At 41.8% G+C, this 23,350-nt stretch overlaps 1 protein-coding gene across 7 annotated transcripts in view; it reads right to left on the bottom strand.

The window, feature by feature from the left end:
• The window catches only part of TLK2 (tousled like kinase 2), a 44,763-nt gene that overhangs the window by 19,594 nt on the left and 1,819 nt on the right, over positions 1–23,350 (bottom strand). Inside the window, exons 1-11 of one of the 7 annotated variants that reach the window (XM_084496165.1) lie at positions 22,584–22,630; positions 20,702–20,767; positions 18,011–18,292; positions 13,982–14,053; positions 11,411–11,480; positions 10,318–10,361; positions 9,201–9,296; positions 6,366–6,533; positions 5,716–5,811; positions 2,681–2,773; positions 1,138–1,248 (exon numbers count right to left, since the gene is read on the bottom strand). In XM_084496165.1, coding sequence (XP_084352291.1) covers positions 1,138–1,248; positions 2,681–2,773; positions 5,716–5,811; positions 6,366–6,533; positions 9,201–9,296; positions 10,318–10,361; positions 11,411–11,480; positions 13,982–14,053; positions 18,011–18,052 — 792 coding nt within the window. In that variant the 5' untranslated portion in view covers positions 18,053–18,292; positions 20,702–20,767; positions 22,584–22,630. Of the gene's footprint in view, positions 1–1,137; positions 1,249–2,680; positions 2,774–5,715; positions 5,812–6,365; positions 6,534–9,200; positions 9,297–10,317; positions 10,362–11,410; positions 11,481–13,981; positions 14,054–18,010; positions 18,293–20,701; positions 20,768–22,583; positions 22,673–23,350 lie in introns of those variants that run through there. The other 6 variants (XM_084496161.1, XM_084496162.1, XM_084496166.1 and 3 more) reach the window with 6 other exon arrangements.

Below are 23,350 nucleotides of genomic sequence, written 5' to 3'. Positions count from 1 at the left end.
CAGCTCGCCCTTTCTATCACCAGTTGAAATTCAATCTAGCAGTAGGATTAAAACCATCCCTTTGCATCAGTAGCTTAGCTGGACTTCAGGCATGGTTTTGATCAGGCCCTTATTCACTCAAACAAGAGGTGAAGGAAGAAAATGCACCTTAAATCACTGTTAAGACTAAGATACAATGATCAGCCAGTTCAATCCTAGACAAGCACTACTCCCGGAAGTGACATGATCTCAATTAGGACACCAACACGCATAAAAACTGGTGGTGGTGTCTGTCAAGAGTATTTTCAGTAAGTGAAAGGAAATTTCAAAAGGCCTGAGATGAGAGCAGCAAAGCTTCAGTCAATTAGGATTAAAGATGAACAGGCAAAGCTCCTCACTGGAGCTACACAGGACTTATCTGTACACCAAGCCTACATAACACAGCCCAGAGTTAGAAATCCTCCCAGAAAAGGGAGTCCCATTCAGCCAGGAACAATCAGCTCTGTGACAAAAGCAAGTCAAACAGACTGCGTGTACTAGCCAGCACCCTGGTATTTGTGCCCATCCAGTGCCCACAAACAATAGATGTAATTGGCCAACAGGTGAAAGAGTAATCAAACCCCCTTATTGTTTCACCAAAAGGAAATCTGTGAAGCTTTCAAGACTGAAGCAGACTGGATGCTGGTAAACAACAGCTTGGCACTTTCTCAGTGTCTTAAACATGTTGTTTTGAGTGCTGTGCAAACAAAGCAATGATCGCCAATTTTGCCATTTGAGAGAAAGAAAGGTTTAAATGGCTCGCCCATGTCACAGAGCTTATCTGGCAGTTTCACTGCACAATGGGATACTGCTCTTGTATGGCAAGTGCTGGACAATGGTGCTTTTTGGGTATACCAGCTACCAAACCTAATGCCTGTTGCACTTAGAGCTCAGACTATTTCACTTAAGCAAGGGAGATCATACTGAGTCAGTGAAGAGTAACCAAACCAAAACATTCAGAACATTTCTAGTCTTCAGATTATATTACTATTTGCAGAGAAGTAATTCAAGACAAAATTCCAGTTGTCTTTTATCATTACAGCAGTAAGAAGAGGTTTTCACTGCCACAAAAACGATAGAGAACCTTTCAGTCATATGAACCGTGAGTCCCCTGCTCACCTTTTCTATAAGGAGCTTCTTGCTCATCGTTACACATCTATTTAACCGCTCCTTGTACTTCTCCAGCATCTTCTGTTGTTCATCTATCTGCCGTCTCAAATCGCAGTTGGCCTAAAAGCGAACAGAGAAGACAAGCCTTTGACTAAGTTGCTCCATGAGAGCCAAGCTAAGCATCACCTAGAAAGAAATTCCTCCAGCTAGCTCTAGGCATCAGATTAAAGAAAGCAAAGCAGCAGGATATGACAGGGAAAAATAAAAATAATAAAAAGAAAAAAAGTACTAGGTTTCTCTTATCAAAACATCCCAGCTAAGCTCATCGTTTTTAACCCATTCAAATTTTAACACACCTCTAGAACAGGGAAGTGCTATCATCCTGTTTTACATGTGAGAAACTAAGGTAAAAAGGAACTCAACACAAGGACTTCTTATTTTTATAACAATTATGACCTTGCCACAGCTATCAAGTCTCAAAATAGCTTAGTCATCCCTGGACTATCTTCCCCCTTTAGCCACAACACTGACAGAGGAAAAGGATGGGATAACTCCCTTTGCACTTTCTATTAAATTCTTGTTCGAGTTACTGTCCATCAGCCCTGATATATAGACTTCTCCCAGTAACAGAGGCTGATTGTTTGTTTTTAAAAAGAACACCAAAATGTACATCAGTATTTTACGTGCAACTATTTTCATTGATAAAAAAATAATATTTAACCATGCCCTTTCAATCAATAGTTTGGTTTCTGTTTAAACAGTGGATGGTAAAAATCTATTTCCTGCTCCATGGTTTATTTTCCACAAAGCCACACGTCTGTCTGCGTATGTCTAAGAGAATGTCTTAGCTCTTTTAGGTACTGAGATCAGAAATATAAAAACACACAGAGCCCCTGCTCTTCTCCTGTTACTGTGTTTTCTAATCCTTTTCAACACTTCAAGAGATGCCTCTCCAGCTGATGAAAGCTAGATCAACTACAATTCCTCCATTAAGACAAGATCCTTGATTTAAAGGTATTTATCTTTTACTGAAGAATACTAATGAGCTAGAGCAGCTTTATTCTTTAGGTTTGACCAAAAGATCCTCTCTTCATCTTTATTCGTGTCACTCTCATAAATCAACATTTCTGAATAAAACCTCTCCATCTACTGAGCAAGAGGCAGAGTCAGCTCCCCAGCACTGAGAAGAGGGGAATAATTCTGAAGGTTAGCTACCAAAATACACAAGAGTGCAACGGATAAAGAAAAGCCAACCCTGTTGAGGACACAGACACCTGAGCTAGTGCTTAGCTACAACAATGACTCTGCACTATAAATACCACACTGCTGCTGCTGCACTGGTTGTGGATTCGAGCAGGCCCTAACAGTATCTGCTACAAACCAGATAATTATCTAGCAAGCAAGGGATGACTGGATTTGTTTTACCTTGGGAGTGTTGGTTCTACAAATGTTACAGTGTACAAGCCCCTGCTCTGCAGCCTAGCTGGCACAGGCATTCTTGATATCTTTAAATAGCAACTTTCAGAAGAGTTGTCCCACTTGAAATACTTACTCTTAGTAAGTCGTCTATCCTCCCCTCCTTTTTCTCCAAGTCAGAGTTCTTACTGTTTTCTAGTGCAGAGATTTTTTCCATTGTGAGGTCCGACTGTAGAGAAAAAACCACCGTAAACCACATTTAATAGAACAGCTGATATTTCAGAGTCAGCACAGAGCATAATATAGTAACCCTCTTGAACCTGAACAGCTAGGTCTAAGGAGGAACCAAGCCCCTGCATCCCCCAGCAGTATGGGGAAGAACATTCCCAGTTCTTCATTTTCTCATTGCATGATGGGCTCCTCCAACACAGGAGGTTCAAGCAGCTAGCACAAAGGCCTGAAGTTCTGCTCTGGAGAACACAGATTGTTAACACATAGCAGGCTACAACACCCTGCCAATTTTGTTTTTATAGTGGAGTTCTGCCCAGCCCTTGATGGTCTCTAACATTCAGCATCCTTTCCTGCAGCACAACATCGCTCGCTCGCACAGGAAAAAAAGGCTTATGAAAAAGCCACCAAATCCCATCCCTCAGCTGGAATAACAAATTAATGGGCATAGACAACCACCTGCTAGACAAAACATAATACCTATGAGGTTTTTCAGGTGGTCTTGGCAGAAAATGCAGGTCCTCATTATTTTAAAATATAACAACAGATTAACAGCAGGAATATTAGGTGCAAGCTTTTCTTCTGACAAACTGATGTGTTAGTATCCACTATGGACAGAAACTTTACAATTCTTGAATGAAACTTATTTGGAAAATTTTACAAGGTGCAGCACATCTTTAATACATTCACCCTTTGAAATCATAATTATAACCCAGGAACAGGGTACAAAAGAAATAAGAAACATTCTGTAGCAGTAAGAGTATTTCAATCTCAGGACTCCGGTTAATGGATGGGGAAGAAAAGTGGACAAAGTCAGCATGCACACGAACAACACAACTGAAAAAACAAGTCAGCCCAAGGGAATCTTGCTGCCTGGCTACAAACAGATTTCACATTTACAGCTAGCAGGCAACTATCCTGGTTCTGGGAAGATTTAGCAGAGACTTACCTGCGGAGTTGTTAATAACCCTTCTCCAAATTTCAAGCTTGCCTGGCAGCTAACACCATGAAGTAAGAGGCAAACTTAGCAGGAACTCTGTTGCTTCTCTACACGCACCCAGTATGGGCAAGATCAAAATGAACACCTGCCAGCACTGCACATCAAGCAAGAGGAGCCTAAATCCCAAAAGACAAAGAGGAAGCTTGGCAGGTCACCTCACTGTGGCCTTAACTTGTTTTATACTTCCTGACAGCCTGCAGGAGGCACATGGAACAGACTTTTGTCACTGAAGGCAGTGAGAAGGCACTCTGCTGAAAACCTTGGCTGCATCCACTCAGCCAAGCAGCAGAAAGTTTCTTTGGTAACTGTTACATCCATCTGTCAAATGCACATGTGCTTGCACTGCATCAGGTGAAGTCATGCTTCAGGATGCATGCTCTTATATTTGCAGTGATTTACTTCATCACAACTCACCTTGCCTCAGAGAACTCGTGAAGGCCCTTGCACTGACTGAAAACACTAAGAAAATCATTCTCATGCTGACTTGCTTTTGGCACTGCCAAAAATGATTCAAGCTAGAAATCACTAAGATTTTATTTTCTCCATTTATCAGCTACAAACAGGTGGAGATGGTGAAAATGAAAATGTAAACATCCTCAACACAGAATCAAGCATCTTTCTGGATTCTTTGTCTTAAGCATATGCTACAGCTGCATCTGTGGAAAACACCACGCAGCTGAGCATTGGCAGAGAGCATGCTCAGCTAACCTGTCGCCCTTTTCGAGGAAGATGGATGCAGTGAGCATGTTGAGCACAGGAGAGAATAAAAACATCTTGCTCACTACAGCTGTGGCCACTGTTTTAAACAGTGGTGGTGAGATGGCAAAGATTGAAATCTGAGAAGTCTCTCTGGCAGGTTCTTGAGCCACGGCATCATTCTATCACAAGCATTAGCAAGAAGCAGGGATCTTCACAGACCAGCATTTTAACAATACAGACAACAGATGTGACCCCAATGACACGACAGAGCTCAGAGACTTTAGCTGGTAAGTGTCCCCAGCAATTCTTTATGCACAAAGGACTTGTACCACCTGCTGGGGAAACCGAGAATGAACTTCCCCCAGCAGTAAAACCAGCTCTGACACAGACTGATGTGTGAAAATGATTGACACAAAACTGATTGTTTAGAAATCACTTGAGGGAAGGGTCAGTCACAGAGAAATCAGAGATGAAAATCAGAAGACTACGAGCAGGCTTGCAGAAGAAACGAGCAAGATGCATTGCAGATAAAGCTGAATGTCCTTACATGAAACAGAGATAGATGACACAGCTAAAAGTAAGTCTCACCATAAAGCCACAAGAAGAATCTTAACAGAGTATAAAAGGCACCAAAAGACAGTGGCACAGACAAAGCAGCTACTCCTCGACTCCAGCTCAGTGAAGTTGCTGAGAAGCACTGTCAGGAACAAATCAGGTTCCACCTTCGCAGGGCAAACTACACCACAGGTGTACTCTTAACAACTGCAGAAGACAAAGAACTTGCAGCTGCGGATATCTGTACTGTAATCAGCGTGGATGCACCCAGGAGCCAGTGCTTAAACAGAGGTATCCATAACCACCATTTAGCTTTCCATCACGCCTTCACTTTTAAAGGAGAGGAAGACCACTCAGGATACAACACAACCGAGACAGGGCAATCCAGAGCTACTCCTCCCCGATCACGTTCTCACACAGCTGAAGAACTGCCCACAGTATTGACAAGGAAAAGCTTCGTAACAGATCAAGCAAACTCCAGTAGCAGAACTGAGAAGCATCCTTTACAGGATAAGGAACAAAGTTCAGAGTGATTTACCTTCAATATGTACAGTTACAGAGTTGGTACTACCAGTTCTTTTCCACTGGAAACATTATGCCTCCTGCAATTGACACCCTCTCGTGCAGAAGACAAGCTGTGCCAAGCTTAAATCTCATATCCAAGAGATGTATCATCTAGTAAGCTATACCTGTGACTGTTTGTGCTGGATGGAAATCTGTTTTTGGGAAGTGCAGGAATGCTCAGTGTTCCCTGATCCCGTAGAAGATGGGCTGCCTTGCTGGGCCTGCAAAAGAAAGTTAGTGTATTGTTATATGCTCCTCGAAACGACTGCTAGTGCCCATGCAGATACACTTATCTTTACATGGGAGGTGTAGGCTGGCCTGGGTACCATACTTTTAAGTTTTAAGAATGCTCTAGAGACTTAGTTCATTAAAACAAGAGAATCAGCTCCTCTCAAGAAGTCTGGCCCAATCTGCTAAAAGACAAAGCTTTTTTAAAACCTCATATAGTTCTGTCAGCTGAGATTAAGCTAGGCCAAAACTAATGCTTCTAAAAGCAAGTCTATACTCTGTTCTTTTTGTTTTTCTCATTTGGTTAGCCATTCAGATACTATTATTTTGATCTACACAAAACTTTTGAATCATTAACTTAAAACTCATCTCATTTTATTAAACAAAGATAGCCTGGGACCTCGAACTCTTCACAAGGAAGATGAACTTACCAGAAGATGGTAGACTTGGTCATCAATAAACCAGGCTGCACTTGAGCTGCTTCAAATGCCCCCATCCCTTAACTAGAACCATCCCCTGGCATTCAAGTCTTTCCAGAGCTGCTCACCGAGACAAAAGTAAAGCAGAGGCCACCTCCCCTCTGTGCCAGCTGCTCATTCTCTAGCCGCTGTTTCGCCAGCATCACCGACATCAGCGTTGGCAGAGCAGAGTGATCCTCCTGTGGTTCCTTTGCTGTGCTGCCGTCTACCCCATACAGCGGCTGCTCCACTCGCCGCTGTAACATAGTCAAAAAAAATACAATGAACTTTTTTTTTTTTTAAAAGCGATTCTCTGACTCTGCCAAAACTGTTGTCAGTGAAGCAGCAGCTCAGGAATGGGCAGGCAGCATGGCGAGGATCTGATAACTCAGACAGAATTCCTGGAATGTTCGTTCCAATGGCAGACATCAAAAAGTAGATGAAATTAGCAATTAAAAAAAAACGTAACAAATGAACATACTGGATAGAATTCCTCATCAGTTAACACACACCCTTCCTTTGCAAATACTTGCATTTTGGAGCCAGAGAGGCAAAATATCCTAGTACACTGCAACGTGAAGTTACAATACTTTGGTTACTAAGGACTCATTTTAAAATTTAAACCAATACTGAACTGCTAAGTCAGCAACCTAAGCGTGTCTGGGACCCAGATATCACAGCCTCATTTCTGTCAATTAAAGCAGGGACCAACCTCTTGCAAGTTAAGTAAAATGCTACCGTATTTCTAAAAGATCTGAGATGCATAGCAGAGGTAAACACCGACTCCTTTCTCATTCAGTACACTCATTTTCCAAAGGTGATGTGGGAATTGAGATGAGTAAGAACAAGGATTATCTGAGCTATGTTGATTACAGCACTCAGAATCTTGTTGCTCTTGCTTCAAAAGCCAGCCCAACACCACCAAAACTTGGCAGCCTGGGTAATACTCATCTAAGACCTTCCAAGTCATAACTCCAGGCCAGACATATGCCACATAGAAAGTAAACAGTCAGGTCAGGCTCCACTTTCTCTCAAAACCTAAATTGCAACCTGCAGCATATTTTCTGGCTAGCATTACAAATGTCAAGAGCGTTCTTTCTTCCTCCAACAGAATGCTTGTATACGAGAGCGACCTTGCAAAAAGTCTGAAGACCTGAACATCATTCTTCTGATCAAGGGAGAAGCGAGGCAATTCAAAGCAGTCAAGAGATTTGAAGACGAGAGGTAACAACCTGAAGTCAGTACAATTCCTCCACAAGTTCTGATTGCAGAAAATTTCCAGTACAGCACACATTAACTCACGGGTTTGGAGGAGGTTTGTCTCACTGTGAAAGACATTTTAACACTCCGCTCACTTCCTAGACCACACTGACATCTGCAATGGATAAGATACTCCATCTTCTCCAGTTTTCACTTATCCCCCCATTTTTTTGGGCTTAGCTCAAACCGTTGATACTCAGTTTGTAAGAAGAGGATAGATCTTGCAAATGCACATAATTTGTTATGAATATGCAAACATTGCAAGTTTAGCTGCAAGAGTAAAGAACAGAAGATAAGAAACACAAAGAGCATCTGTGTAAGGAGAGAGACAAACTGACCTAGCTCAAACTAACTGTACCATCAGTCTTCACCACCTGAGAAACATCCTGGTCAAACGTTTACCTACTCAATATATTCAAGCGGAGAAGAAGAAAAGCAAAGGAAGAACCAACTGATCCCATTATAAACACTTGAAGGGTAGCTCATCTGCTGGAATAAAGAACTGTCCCTAGGATATCATTCATCTGCAACAGAGATGTTATTTCGTTCATTAAGTTCTCTTTAAGGAGGAGTATTAGTGAATTAATAAGACAAGGATGTTCAATTATCCAGATATTTTAATTTTTATAAACATCACAAACATCTAGAAGCCATATCTGAAACTCTCCCTTAAAGCAGCAATACAAAGCTCCCAAAAATCTAGCAACGTATATTGAATTCTGATCAGAGCATTCAGTGGTGGGATTTAGTTCGGTACACATTCATGAACTGTGCAAAGGTCTCTGCAGAATAATGTAATCAGAAAAGCCTTTGCATTTGCTTTTTGGTATAACTAAACCTTTCCCATCCTGTGCTTCTGTGAGACACAACAAATGCTGAAAAATTTTACATAAGGGCACTGGCAACACTCAGAACTACAGATCAAGCACCAGGGCCTCTGAATACGGCTTTACCAGCTGAAAGAAATGTCTTTAACTGCTTTGTGCTAAAACGGCTTAAAAATACTGGTTATTCCTTCATATTCAGATCTTGCAGAAACATTCAGGCAGCAAAATGGAATTATTTAACAAAGGACAGCAACAGACGTGCTTGTATACACATTTCTTTGCAAGCTTTTGCTAATGCTCAAGTCACATACAGACAGAAGTAAAGGATGTTCCCAATATTACTATGTTATGCACATTTCTCTGTAGTCCCAAAGGGTGTAACTAAGATCAGAATATCATTGTGGTAGTGCTATACAAACATACACAATAATCCCAACTTCACACAGAATTTCATGAGCACTAGTGGAATACAAGGTAAGAAAATACATCCCTTCCACCTTTTATTAAGGACAGTGCCCTATCTGTAATCACGAAGCACGCTAAAAATATTGATCTTGCATGCTCTAAGCTCTGATACCCACATTATTAACAACTGGACTAAAAAGTGTTACAGGCTCCTAGAAATCTGGCTTTGTTGCCAGAAACCAGCTTCAGATATAAAAAAATAAACAAGAAAAACGAACCAAACCGAGAAAGGAAAAACAATACAGACCACATGAAATCACTCACCAAGAGACCCTTCCTTCCCGTGCAGGACGCTTTATTACCTGTCTGAAGCACAGCCACCAACCCAATCATCGCCATGCCCCCCGCACTGTCCCCAGGCAGTACGCTTACCGGTAAGGGGTTGGATAAGGAATGCTGCGGTGACGATCTGGCTACTGGTGGCACACTTCTACCAGGACTGGTTCCTGGGCCGCTTCCCCCAGCAAACTGGCCAAAGCAACATATTTTATCATCAGTAATTCCACAGAGATACTATATTCAAGCAAATTTAACAGAGACAGAACCAACACAATCTTAAAAATGAAGCCATACAGGCTCTAGGGACTCATTTAAACAAACTGAAGATAAGCTGGGAGGCAAAACTCAAAATTTCATTTGCTGTTTTCAAAAATAACAGCAAAAGCATTTCAGACAAACATCCACATTTACATGGAGTACATTTCTCATTTTAAGACAAAAATGATATAAACTTGCATACTTGGCTACATACTAATTATTTACTGTACAGAATTAGGAATTGCATTCCCTGTAAGGAGGTGGCTAACTGTGCAGCACAGAAGTAGTAGGAAATATGCACCTCCACTGAAGTATTTGTGCCAGTCACTGTCAAAGACAGCAAATCAGCTGGGCAACTGATCAGTACAGCAATCTGTATGTTCCTGCACTGCACAATGCCCCATACTTACCAAACACTTAAGCCAGGAAAGCAATAAACACTAATAAGCACTTAATTTCTGACTCCAAGTTATTCAGTAAAATAAAGAACAAACTTTTTTGGGGGGTGGATGTGGAGTGGTGATACGGAACGGGGGATTCCACGTCATGCCAGCTTCCCATGGCAAGCTACCTCTAAAGAGGGAACCCTGTAAGAAACTTCCTACTCAAATCAGCAGGACTTGGCAGGTAGATTCCTTTGCAGCACTGGACCTTTATCAATGTAGGTTTGCACATTAAGAGCTCAAGTATCCTCACCTGAGATACACATTTCAGTGGAGTCAACTTCCAACCCATTTTATCAACTGCTCAAAGAGAAAGTAACTTAAAAACCAACTTCCTGAAGTCTCACATGCCCTAGCTAGGCAGATTTGCAGGTTAACCTCAATCAATCAGTGACTCCCAGATCCTATTTAATGTGAGGGATCAGTAACAGAAGTCTCGCTACAGACCTCCATCTCCAGATTTTGCATAATGTGAATTCTGACTTCTCAAACAACGTAAAGATGCTTACCTCAAAATAATCGCTAATTTTATGTCCTCTAGGAGTGCCTTTTCCTGAGAAAGAAAAAGAATGAAGAGTGGATATTTTAAGTACAGAAGTCATGAAGTAGTTTTCTGAAAAACGACTTCTATATGGGGAAAGGAAGTCAAAGTGTAAAGGTGCACCACCTATCCTAACAAAAGCTTTTGCAAAACAAAACACTGCCCCAGGGTCACTGCTCTTGTGCTGTTTTGGGAGGGTTTACAGTTGGCAATTCAATTAACAATCAATTTTGAACACGTCAAATCTAATCAAACAGCATTTGCACTTGCTGAAGGACTTAGAAAACACTAAACCTCACTGAATGGTGCACGGGTTCTCCCAAACTTTCCTTTAAGGTGAGGGCAGAGCAAAGGGTACTTCCACTCCTTCACCTTCAGGTAAATTACTGCACATGAAATCTCTCACCAGCATTCCTATAAGAGTTAAAGAGATAGCTGGTGGTGGCTTAATAGCAGCTCATTAAAGCGTAGCCCTTTTCTCTTATTATAATTTTATCAAAGCCATTCTGTCAACACAATCCTCATTACTTTCTTTTGAAGCATAAAAGAACTAGAAATCTGCCCCTATGCCCATTTGCTAGAAAATCTGAACTTGGACTGAAATGCTCTGCGTTTTTCTTAGTACTTCAAGACAGCACTGCTTGCTTTATACTTGAGTACAGTTTGTTCTCTATTTGTTATGGTGAGAACCTACTTTAACAAGGCAGGCATACGTCTCAAATAAGAGAGAGAGTACAGCCTGTATTTTGAAGTCTGGCTGCTGTATATGTAGTGACACAGGACCAGAACAACACTTCAGAGAAGCCATATTAAGCCTTTGGGCAGTCTGTCCCATAAAAATGGGATAGTTTGTGCAAATAAGCCGAAGACGAGTGTTTTCCTGCCAATGAGGACAACAGGGCTCCCAGAAGAGAACTACACCATCATGGAGTAGTTTATAACAAGCTGCCTGACACACCCTTGAGAAGAGCCATTAGTTTCCTAGGACACTGACTGTGCAAAACGTGCACAAATTACCAACCGTTCGGAAATCCTGCAGCAGGGTCAGAAGAATGGATTACCTTGGCTGGTCTCATACGGTTCTGCTTTCCTTTTCCTATTCCGCTGGTCATTCTGTTTTTTCTCAGGAGTCTGTTAAACAATACTTCAAAATTAACATTTCTGCAGTTATTCCAAAATTTAAAGAAAATGCCAAAACACAATAATCTGCTCCATATCCCCAGTGGCCATTTCAGTTCTCTGGTGCATTCGCTTCTACTGCTGGTATTTAAAGAAACAATAGCTCTCAAATAGCTGCTACCTTTGGATATATGCACTGCAGAACGGAGAGAACATGGTTAGGAATTAGTTTTTGTTTTTTTTTTTTCTTCCCTAATTTCAGCTTCAGTAAGCCAGCCTCCACTGCCCAGTTACCTCACACGGTTAACAGAACAAGCCCAAACACTTGGAAAAAAAACAATGCATAAACCATTTCAGGGTGACTGCAGCGCTGGCACAAAAGGTGAAAGGTGGCTGAGAACAGGCCCCAACGACAAGAGGTTGGAGTACAGACATCCAGATTTACAGCACAGCAGCCACTCTCGGCCTACCAGGACAATCCATCTTGCCTGCAGCTCTGCTCATTCCTGAAGCTGTTTGCAGTTGCCTACGGGAACTATCCTGCCCATGGTGCACATCTGCAACCCTGCACAAATAAAGGCAGAGCTCCCCAAGCAGGCAGCCAGGAGAAAGCCACCGCAGATGGATTTCATCTGAACTTCAGTTTGCTTTGCATCTGCTCTCACTGAAGCTGAGGGTCAGTTACACCTGCATCTTCTGGGAGCAGCCAGAGACCTAAAGGTGCAGCTTAGAACTGGACCAAGATATATTTATGGGCAGGCATGATACAGATCACCAGTTGAAGCCTCTGGAAGCATCACACCTAGCCCTACAAGGCTGAAAACAGAGACACACTAGAGTGAGGGGACCCTGGCATGGTGCTCCACTGCCACCAGGGTCACTGATGTGGCTCAGTCTGCTGAGAACAATAGGACGCAGAGCACTGGAAGCAGCCTACCAAGGCTGCTGGAAAGAAAGATATCTGTCATTCCCATCGCCAATGTCATTTTAAAACCATCTCTTATCCCTAAGGGTCCCAAATAATTTCCAAGCTATAAGCTCTGCAATCACTTCAGTCACCACTAAACTGTAGCCCAGGGGCAGAAAGAAAACCGCAGTGTGCAAAACAACACTGGGGGAGGGAAAGCCATGGCCAGAAAGTTTGTGGCAAACCTAAGCTTCATGCTCTTTGGAAACCAAAGTCCAAAGTACCCTGTTTAAGATCTCTGCCAAAAGACTTGCACACAGTAAGCACAGAAATCAATCTACCTTCTTTAATAGCAGAAAGAATAAAGCTGACGCAGCCAGAACCTAAATCTGGCTGTGCCCCAGTAGATGCTGGACATCCATGGTCCCACGTCACCAACTGGGTGGTCACTGACATTATTTTGGTAAGATGATGTAGGAGATGTTAAGAGAAGGGTGGCCATCATGCCTGCAAAGCACTTTTTAGAATGGAGAGACTGAAAACTCTGTAATGATCTAGACACTTGTCGCACCAGCTCCCAAACACGTACAAGTCCATGAAATTGCCTCCTCGCTGCTGAGCAAAGAGTAATTCGTGAGCAGCGTTGGAGCAATGGTAACACCACAGACTCCAGCACAGCCCCTGTAGACCTCTAAGCATATTAATGAGATTCAGATTCGGTTGTTCTTCCCCTTAAGTACATTTATACAACCAAAATTACACACAACGTTATCTTTTATAGACTGAAAAGCCAGGAATGGTAGATTTGATTACATCAGCTTGGTCAATTTAAATCATTCCACGCAAGCCTATCAAAATCAAGTAAAATATGACTTAGCACTCAATCTTTCACTATTAGCTGTACTCACTTGTATGGATATTTCATTCTTGAAAGACTTAGCTTCACCAGACAGCTCCTATCAGTACTGCCATATAATGGAGGGAAATACGATCCAAAACTTACCTGATAATTGGGTGGTAAGTTCTTTAAAGTCTTAAGAAAATGCACTCTAATTTGAGACACTATTTTATTAACACAGCGTTTTAAAGCAAAAAGATGAACCTTGTGATTCATTTTACAGCTGCTTTAGCAAGTGTTTTGAAATAGTTAACACTAAAGCAGTAAGATTAAACAGGGACAAAGCATCAATTTTCACCTCTCCACACTTCCACAGAGTGATTCATAAAAACGCTCAGCTTTGTAGACTTCTGCAAACTCACATATTTGATAGGCAAGGCAAACTTTTCCATTAATGCTCTCTGGCTTTTTATTTGGCCTAAACTTTAGCCAAAAGCCACAAACAAATCACAATGCAGCTGAAAACAATTTCATAAGCTGAATTTTATGATTACTGTGTTTTTGGGGTTGGGTAAAATCTGCCTGCTGCAGTTGGAAGCTTCAAGAAGGATTGTTTCATAGCATGGTCTGAAGGCTGCAGGGTTAGAATGAGACTAGGTATTTCTGCTAGTCCCTTTCACACACCCCCACGCACACACCACTGTCATTCGCTCTCACAAAATTCCTTTTTGAAAAACCCAGTTACCGGTAGTATTTATGCCTGCTTACCTCCAGTTCCTTATCACTGAGAGAACCCACGCTGCACAAGCTCTGGTTGGAAGACTCACTATTTAATGGACCCTAGTAAAAAACAAGCAGAGACAGTTAGAAACGATCCCCATGCATGGCAGACACACCCTACCACACACCGCACCTCTGGGCTAACTATGCTGCTCTAAGCCATGTGGGTACAGCAGCAACACAGGTCAAATGCCTAGACACGTGCTAGAGCACTAAAAACCTCCAGAAGTCATTTGGAGTAAGATGGAAACTGGACTGCCAGTTGGACAGGCTTTTCTCAGCGTACTGATCTGGCCTTTGGAGTGGTGTTTCTATGTCCATTTAAATCCTAATCGTCTTATTTAACCACAATCACAAAACAGCCAAGGGACTATTCACAAAGGTCTAAGGCAACTGGCTTGAGAAGCAGAGCTTTGGATTTGTTGAGGAGCAGTAGTTCAAAGCTCAGCTCTTCAGGCAAGCATCTGCTCAACCTTGGGCTATGAGTTTAAAGGTATCTTCCATCTGGCAAGGCATCCCTTGCTGTTATCAGATGCTGGCAGTACCACTGATTTTTCTTGAAAAGTGTTTATTTAATGCTTTTTTCCCCCCACACTAAAGAAATGAACAAGTGAAAGTTGTGTTAACAGCAGTAGAATCGTCACCCATAAAATAACCTCCCCTGCTAGGCTCTTTTATGGACCCAAGGCTGACCTGCCCATTAAAGCAGCTGCTTCTGCCACGCTAAAGCACAAATCCAAGAGGCTGGAACAGATTTACCTAAAGAGTATCCAGTTACCTACAAGAGTCTAACATCTTTGCAGGCTCTGCTGGATACACACCTACATTTAAGGTACACAAGCGCTTTTGAAAATTATTTTCTAAAAATCTCTTTAAGTTGTTTTTAAAAAGAAAGAAAAGTGAATCATGCAAAGTCACTGTTTTAGCCTAGTGCTCTGACACAAAAGCATCCTCCCACGGACCTAACTTAAGAAATCTAGACAAATTTGACAAAGATATAAAAACAAGATTCACAATTACTGATGAAATGCATTAACAGGAAGAATGACATGATAAAGCCAACTCTCCATTAATAACTTGTGAGCATCTTCTCCCAAAGATTCATTCTATTTTGGCATTCTTATTTTGGCAGTAACCACTTCCCACCAATCAACCTTTCCTCAAGGCAAAGCCACTTCTCATTATATACTTGAAAAGACGACTTATGGGAGGGGTAGCGAAGAAGCCTTAATACCACAGAAGAATCCCACAACAGATTATTTTTGAGGGTGGCAGTTCTCCCTTCCCCATTTATAAGACAAACAGCACCATCAAAGCAGGCTTGTGACACAACCTAGCTATTACTAACCCCGTTCCCAATCAGGCATGGCACGGAGCACAAGTTCGGTTTACCTGCCGTGTTACTCTGTGAATGTTAACTAGCAAGTTTGTTACTCCTTAAAGGACAGGGTTGCTTCAAGGGAATAAAAAAAGCCTACAGCTGAACAGCTCAGGAAGCTCCACATTCAGGGTTCCCTTCCAAACACAAGTTACTGAGAAGTATGTTGCAGATATGCTTTAAGCCATACCATCAACCCCTTCAGCTCATCACACAAATAGCTCAAAAGCATTAAGACGTTTTACCTTGCGCCCTTGGCGAGGCAATTGATTCAAATTATACGGCTTTTTATACAGAGGAGCAGCTTGCACCTCTGCTTGCCCCAGAACCTCTCCATTGTAATGGCTCACGAGGGTGCTGCCCCCGGTTGTCACAGAGATTTATTTCTTGGCCAACAGAACTTAATGGAACTGCCAACACCAACCTTAACCATATCCACACGAAGTCCTCCTTGATAATAAATGCATTGTCTGATGGCAAGTGGCGATAGAAAGCTGATCTTTTCACCTACGTAAAGAGCTTGGTTACAAACAGCTCAAGCGACATCCTCTAAAATCCTTTGCTTCCTCCTGTGCGCTGAAACCTCGGCAGCATGGCCAAGACACCCCAACAAGTTAGCCTCTGCTGGCCTCAGATGGACAGGCTGGGGCTCTGACATAACCAAGGTGAAAGTTGTTTCCACATTTTGGTGCCTCCATTTTGCACGTGGAGAGCAAGTGACAGAACAGCTGTCCCAAAGCGCCACATCTGAGCTTCGCAGAGACATTGTGGTTGAAAGCATGTGGCCATGGTGCTGACCTGCACTCCAGGGCAACCTGGAGTAATAAGCTGATAAAGCCATCTATAGTTAGAAGCAATCCTAAGATTTTTCAGAAACAGAGGTTTAACCTCACCTATACAAAAAATCCGGTCTGTTTGCATCAGAATATAAAGTTCTGAAACACAAGCAGCCAGAAAAATACCTAAAAATGTTTTTCTTCCTTACAAGACACAACTACCTGTACTATTCCATGTGAGATTTACAGCTCTAGAGGAGCTGGAATCAAATCTTTTTGCTCTTGTGCTGATCCAAAAAAAAAAAAATAAAAAAATTCAATTCTGATCACAAGTTCTTGAAGAGCAAAAATGTTAATTTCCCTTTACTTAAAAAACTTCCTCTAGAAACTACAACGACAAAATCATAAAATTGAAGCTAACACAGGAACAGAAAGGGTGGAAAGGAACCAAGTACTTAGTTATGGAATCAGGAAAGAAAAGCTTGTCAGTTGTTTATAAATATCTAGCAAGTTCACTGCCATGTTTATTGACACTGCGAACAAATGCAAAATCCCTTGTAGACACTTTTTGACTTATTTCCACTGAGCAAGTTTTCTTTCCCTTCCATATCTTCAAGACAGCCTTCCACTTCCTTTACTGTACAGTATGAGGCCTATCTTACAGGCAAGAAGTTAAAGCATCTTGCTAGAGTCAAACTGTCAGCAAAAAAGTCTTGTTTTGAGGTGCTTTGGCTATGGAAACACGGATTGTTCATTAGCACAGGCTGCACTTGAAGCAATAAGGATGCAATACCGAGGATGCTTGAGGAGCACGGCCTAGTCCTCAGCTGCACCTCTTCCTCTTGCATAACTGAGAGGAGAACAAAACAGTTTTCACGCTCATCCAGCTTGATATCTGGTTTCACACAGTACCTCATGTTAGCCACTGCTGGTAGCAACAGGTTTAGACAATGGATATGAGCAGCTATACATCTCAGCATCTGCCCCTCAGCTGACAGTGAGGGAGTAAGTGTGTGCACGGACTAAAAAAATCTTCAAATTTATGTTTTATCATTCCTGACTATTTATATTTAACTCAGCAACTGACATTGGATAAATGTTCAGTACTTAATTTAGCATACCATTTGAAGTGGTCGTGACACAAAAGGAATTAAAGGAATGAATGTGAATTTTGGGGGAAAAACAAGCAAGCAGGAGCAAGGAATACTGACATCAGAATATAGCTTGGGAAATAGTAGTAGGGAATGAGCATGCCATAGTTCACAAGGGAAGGGCTTATGAATTTTGTTCCTGAAGTCATTTTCAGTGGTATCTGGCTTTTCTAGCACAGACATTATTAGGATAATACCGCATTTCTGTGGTATCGCTTCCAGCCCCCTCACCCACTATTCCCTGTCAAGAGAAACCATGATGGGGCCCTGCAAAAATCTGAAATACGTGGGTCATCTGAAATAAGCTAATGGCTCCTATAGTGTTTACCCAAATGACAAGCACAAGAACAGCACACACTTCCTCCTCCGCGAGGAATTTCTTTCCGAGATAAGCTGGCGTGCTCTTTTCCCTTGTGATTCACCTTTCAACTGCTGCTTTGAGTCCGTGGCCTACCTCTGCACGACAACACCTCCATGTTGAGAAGTGGATGAAGAGTTCACAGGCCCTTTCAAGACTCCTACTCAAAGGCAAGAATTAAAAACCTGTCCATTTACACAGGCTAGTTAGTCATTTCTCCCTTTGCGAGAGCCCAGGGAGGGCCACAAAGGAGGCACAATGGCTGCAGTTTCAATAGCAACAACTTTGCCTGATAATAGCTCCCATCACATCTTCTGGAACAAAGTTAGTCTGACTCAGGCCTCCCTTACCTACCTCCTGTTCAAGCCTAAATACTGCCTTGCATGACTCGCGCATTTCCTCAGCCTCTCCAAGCTGCCAGAAATGATCCTTCAGGCTCGTCCACAACTCTTCTGTTGTCCAGTCTCCATTTTGTGCTCTGCAACTCCTCAGACTGGAAGGGAGCTCTAGGAATCCAAGCTGCCTAGCTGGAGCCTCACATGTGGGTTTACGTGCGTTGCAAAGCTCTCTTGCTAACTCAGTGGCGGAGATGTGCTTCACTACCTCAGGCCAATGCAGCCCAAATTATTCTGAACTCTGTAGCAAATCAAGAGATTTCAAAGGGAAAAAGTCAGTCCTTAATTCCACTGAAAGTTACTGCTGACTCCACATGGGAGAATTAAAGACTACTTCTTAACTAGGCTTCTAGGAAAGTCCCATGTTGATCAACTTTATGGCCAATAATGAGATCCCCACATCACCTCTGTGTTCCAGGTTTGTCTTTTTGCCACGGGAAGTTATCTACTATCGGATGTTCACAGGTAACCTCCACACAGCTGATGGGTAAGAGTATTTCCAACAGGATTTGCTTGGCTTCCATTATACCTCAGGAGTTCCCTCAATGAAGACCCAGTATTTTTATTTTACTGACGGCAAACCGGACACGAGTGTCACACAACTCACCCTGAACCTCAGCTCAGGGGCAGAAGCAGAACTGAGATCTGAGAACTATTCCTGAACTCCAGCAGCCAGACAGCACGCTTGAAATAAGTCATGATGCACAAAGAAGCATCCAAACAATTTTCAAGTATCTGGTATAAAGTCCTGGCACTTTCTGTGGTAGCTGATAAATTCATTTCTAAGCTTCAAAACTCTTATTAATTAGTTCTTCTGGTGGCACGTGACACCTGTCAAGGACTACTGTGCAGCACTGCTTCCCTCCAGGGAAGATACAATTATGCTCATGCATTAATTCTCAACCTAGTAACTTTTGCTGCTAAAAACACTGCTAAGTAGACCAAACAACTGGTAGTTACTGAACTCATCAAGACTTTCCATCCCAGAACGACAGAAAAAGGGAAAAACAAACAAAAAAGGCAACAACAGAATAATACGAGTAAATGCTGTTCTTTCTTATGTTCTATTTATTCTCTTTTTGGAGGCAGATGTCCTGCAACGTAAGTGACGCTATTCAGGTTATTTTCATTTCCCTCTTTGTGACACCACACAGAGGGAGGGCAGAGCACAGTAGCTACCACCAACACTTCAATTCCAGCACAGTCCTCCAGACCTACAACATTCCTACAGCAAGACAGACAGTTACTCTCTCTAGAAATATTTCAGCCTTTTTAGATTAGCTATAATGAAGTGGTGCACGCAGCTTAGTTTGAAAATCTTTTAAAGACCAAATTTGTAGAAGAAATGCATACTGCAGCTATGATCCACCCTGGTTAGGCCTGAAGCAAGCTGTGTGCAAACACCAATTCATCCAGCACAATTACCTATTCCAATTCTTATCCAGTAAAAGTCTCTGGAAGAGACACAAATCCTTCGGTGCTAACCTGTGTGGTATCTTAAAGCTGGCACCCAGGCAGGGGGAAGGGAGACAGAAGATGAGAACAGACAAAACCAAACAACGTTATCTCCAGAAATAAACTACTTTTTGTCTTCTGTACCCATTGACCCAGGAAAGATGCCTGAGATGACTATTGAGAATAATGCCTCAACTGAACACGCTTAGGTTTGCCCTAAATAAGTAAACACAAACAGGAGTTAGATAAGCAGAATACTTGTAGATGTCAGACAGTCATGTGTTAATTCAAGGACTGGCTTTGTGAATTTGGGAGAGAATGGCACTTTACCATATGGCAAGAATAGACATCTAAAGCATCGCTGGCTTTTTGAAGCGATCTAGTGACCTGGATGAACCACATGAGTATAACAGTTGCCTAGAAACATTCCTTGCTCATAAATTCCACGTATTAACTCCAAGCTTCAAGAGAAATATATTCTCCAACTATTAAGTAAGAGAATTCATCACAGTCTTGCAACAGAATTTTGAGGCATTTGGGACTGCAAATGACCTCGGTCATTGGGTTGTGCCTTCAGCTACCACAGGAGGTGACAGCACACAGCTGCTTCCAAAACAGTTTAGGATTTCTGCCCTCTACTACTGTTACTGGAAAGCTCTTCTAGAATCCTGTGACTCTGATGACTAGAAGCTTTTTATTCCAGTTTCTAGACCGAAAATTTATCCTCGGCCAGCTTACTTTTATTCGTTCTTCGAACTGAGTACAGATATCCTTGCAAACATGGTGGGAAAACAGGCTTTAAAGCTGCATTTATATCAAGGACGTAAACTAGCACGTTAGTTTTACGCAGGCTCAAAATATACCCTGTATTTTTAAACATTAAAGAAACCTAGCCAAACACACCAAGTGATACAACAAGCCAGTGGAAGGCAGGAAGCTCGGAGCTGTAACTGCCTGCCGCATTCACCCAATAGGAGAGCATCTAAGATGACATTTCTTCCTTTTATGCAATAAACAGCAACAGAATACCTTCTATCCCAGGAGGATGTGCCAGTCCCAGTCCCACTAGATGGCACTAACTTACTCGACATAGCTTTCCTTAAACATTTAATTGGAAAAGGCTAAAAACCTTAGTTGAATCATACAAATTGTATCACAGCTTTCCCAATACATTCCCTTTAAGACAGTGACCTACCAATGCCAGTGCGGAGCATGACGGACGGAGACTTGGGGGGGTAGGGAGGGAATTTGAAGCACCAACCTGGGAGGGAATGTAGTATCTGAGATTAATATTGCAACCAAGACTTGCTGCAACATAGTAGAGTCATGCTAATTCATATCAATGGTTGGCTGATCTATTGCAAATTAGCAAGTATGCAAGTAAATAAATATATATTGCTTGAAGTGTAATGCATTTTAACAGTTTACTGACTAATACAAAGTTACACACTATACTGCATAACAACAGATAAAAACAAAACTCAGTTAAAGAGGAGCTTTGCTCCAAGTACAACCTTCAAGAAATGAGGCCTTATTATTTGGTATGCTTTAGTTAAAAAAAGGCTTTTCAATATGAACCTATACAGAGCTACGGAGGTACACAGTGTTTCTACCTCAAACACAGAGAAAACAATTAAGACTTGCTTTCCCGTATCCTTTTCCTTTAAAAGGAGCAATTCCTAACATTTTTCAAGAGCACCGAGTATGTTGGCACTGTTGTAAAGCAATGATAGTGTCTGTGATTCTAAGTCTTAGCTATTCCAGAAAGTCATTTGGCTTTATTTTTATTGGTACAGCTAAAGATGTTAAAGTTACATATGTGGGGGGGAAAAAGCAAGAAACAGATGAGAAAGTACATAAAAAGTTGTAATGCTGTATAAAGCATGTCTTTCAAGATCATAACTACTTTATGGAGCATAAACTTAATAGTTGTAGAAGCCCTAAGGTTAAAAAAAGTCTTAAGGGTGGGAAAAAGATCAAAAAACCCACACTCCTACTTCAGTACCTGAAATAGTTACCCCCAAACTTCTAGCATTAATCATCGTTACTATGCTAGTTGAATGCTGAACATTTTACCTATTCATGCTCCCTTCCAGGACTTAGCCTTGTTTGAATCCAGATGGAAGTACTGAAACAAAGTGTACACTCAAACTAAACTGTTTTTCAAGTTGTTTTACTTTCATGTTTTCTAAGAAATACAACATCTACAAAGTTTCTTCCCAAAATAATTCTAAGATGCTTCCAAAAAAAATGACACTGCAAAACTAGTGTTTTACCTTCTACCTTGATGTAGTCCAAAACTTGGTATCTTCATCAAAAATAAACTCCCTATCACTGACCTAGTTTAAAATGAGTTCTGCCACCATTTCATTGCTCAGAGAGACAATCAATTAACGCTACCAACGACATCAGGAGAGCTAACAACTTAATGCTAGCATATCAAGCAACCACAGAATGTTGTCATTAGGTGCCTTACTCAGGAAAGTCAGCTACTGAACAGTTATGAAGTTGTACGTGAGGACAAAGATGGGATTTTACTAGCAGGTTGTGGAACACTGATATAGGAGGGTTTGCCTTCAAGTACTTTTTGTGTGTGTGTCCCAAGCAATCGAGTACACAATTTTAGCGCACTGTACCCACAAAGAACGGGATGAACAAATTCCTGAAAATATTAAGCCTGGTTACGTGCTGTATCAAACACAATACGCTTGAAACTGCATCTAACAAGTGGCCAAATTCAATTCTAAAATGAAAACTTGGAGAAAGGAAAAGACAGATGAGATTCCCATTCCCAAAGACAAAGTTGTCTGTTTTGGGGGGCGTGCAAGCTACCTCAAGATGGAGCAACTCCTAAGAACTTAATTAGAAGCCCAAATCTTCTGTATAGCAGTGTCTGCTCATAGAGATCCCATTTTCATTCCTCTTAAACATACTTCAGGCAAATTAGCACTCAAAACACAACTATCAATGTAAAACATTCTGTTAGCAAAGCAAAATTATCAATGTAGAATGAAAAAAAAAGTGCGGTGCAGGATGGACAAGCAGTCATGCCTTTTCCAGAAGGTACTTACGCTCACCTTAGCAACACCAACTCCGGTGAACCTGGCCTCCAGTAGTTCCTGCCTTCGTGGGTCCAGGCTATGCAATTCTTCCATCATTTCTGCTGCTGTGGGAGAACAACAGCCAGATTATGCAATGCAAGGAAAGGAGAGATTTAACATTCCGTGCCACTGATGAGACTCAAAAGCGTCTGTTTTGCAGCAGAACTGTGTAGAGAGCGTTTTCTTGCAGGAGAAATACGAAATTACCATGCCATAATAACATGACTTTGTCACCGTATTACTGTATTTAAACCACAACCCTGCTGGAGAGTTTCATCTTCTATCTGTAGCACCAGCCATTTCAAGATCTCTTAATCCAAGAAACCAATTATGTCACATTCTCCCACTGGATGCTTTATTAAAAGGAAAACATGGGACTAGAGCGTTATGACTAAAGGCTTCAGAGCTTTTCATCCATGCTGCATGACTAGGAGAAAAAAAAAGCAACGCTCCTCACCCCAGAATTTATTTTTGGCCAATCCCTAAAATACAAGGTCTCCCCAAACTCCAGATTTCACTGACAGTAATACTGACAGCAGCCGTGGTTCTTCCAAGCCCAGAAAAGGATCACAGGAAAATAAATAAAGCACATTTACACCTTTTACTCTACAAAGTATCGGATACCTTTAGAGCTGCATCTTTATACTGGATGTACCTGGGGTACCTCTTGGCAATCCGACAGAGCGGATGCCGTTATTTGAAGGGTTCAGGTGAGGAGAAAAAAAAAAAAAAGCAGTCATATA

This window comes from Aythya ferina, assembly GCF_964211825.1.
Source record: "Aythya ferina genome assembly, chromosome: 23".
Lineage (NCBI taxonomy): Eukaryota > Metazoa > Chordata > Aves > Anseriformes > Anatidae > Aythya > Aythya ferina.
This window is presented reverse-complemented; position numbering and strand designations above follow the sequence as displayed.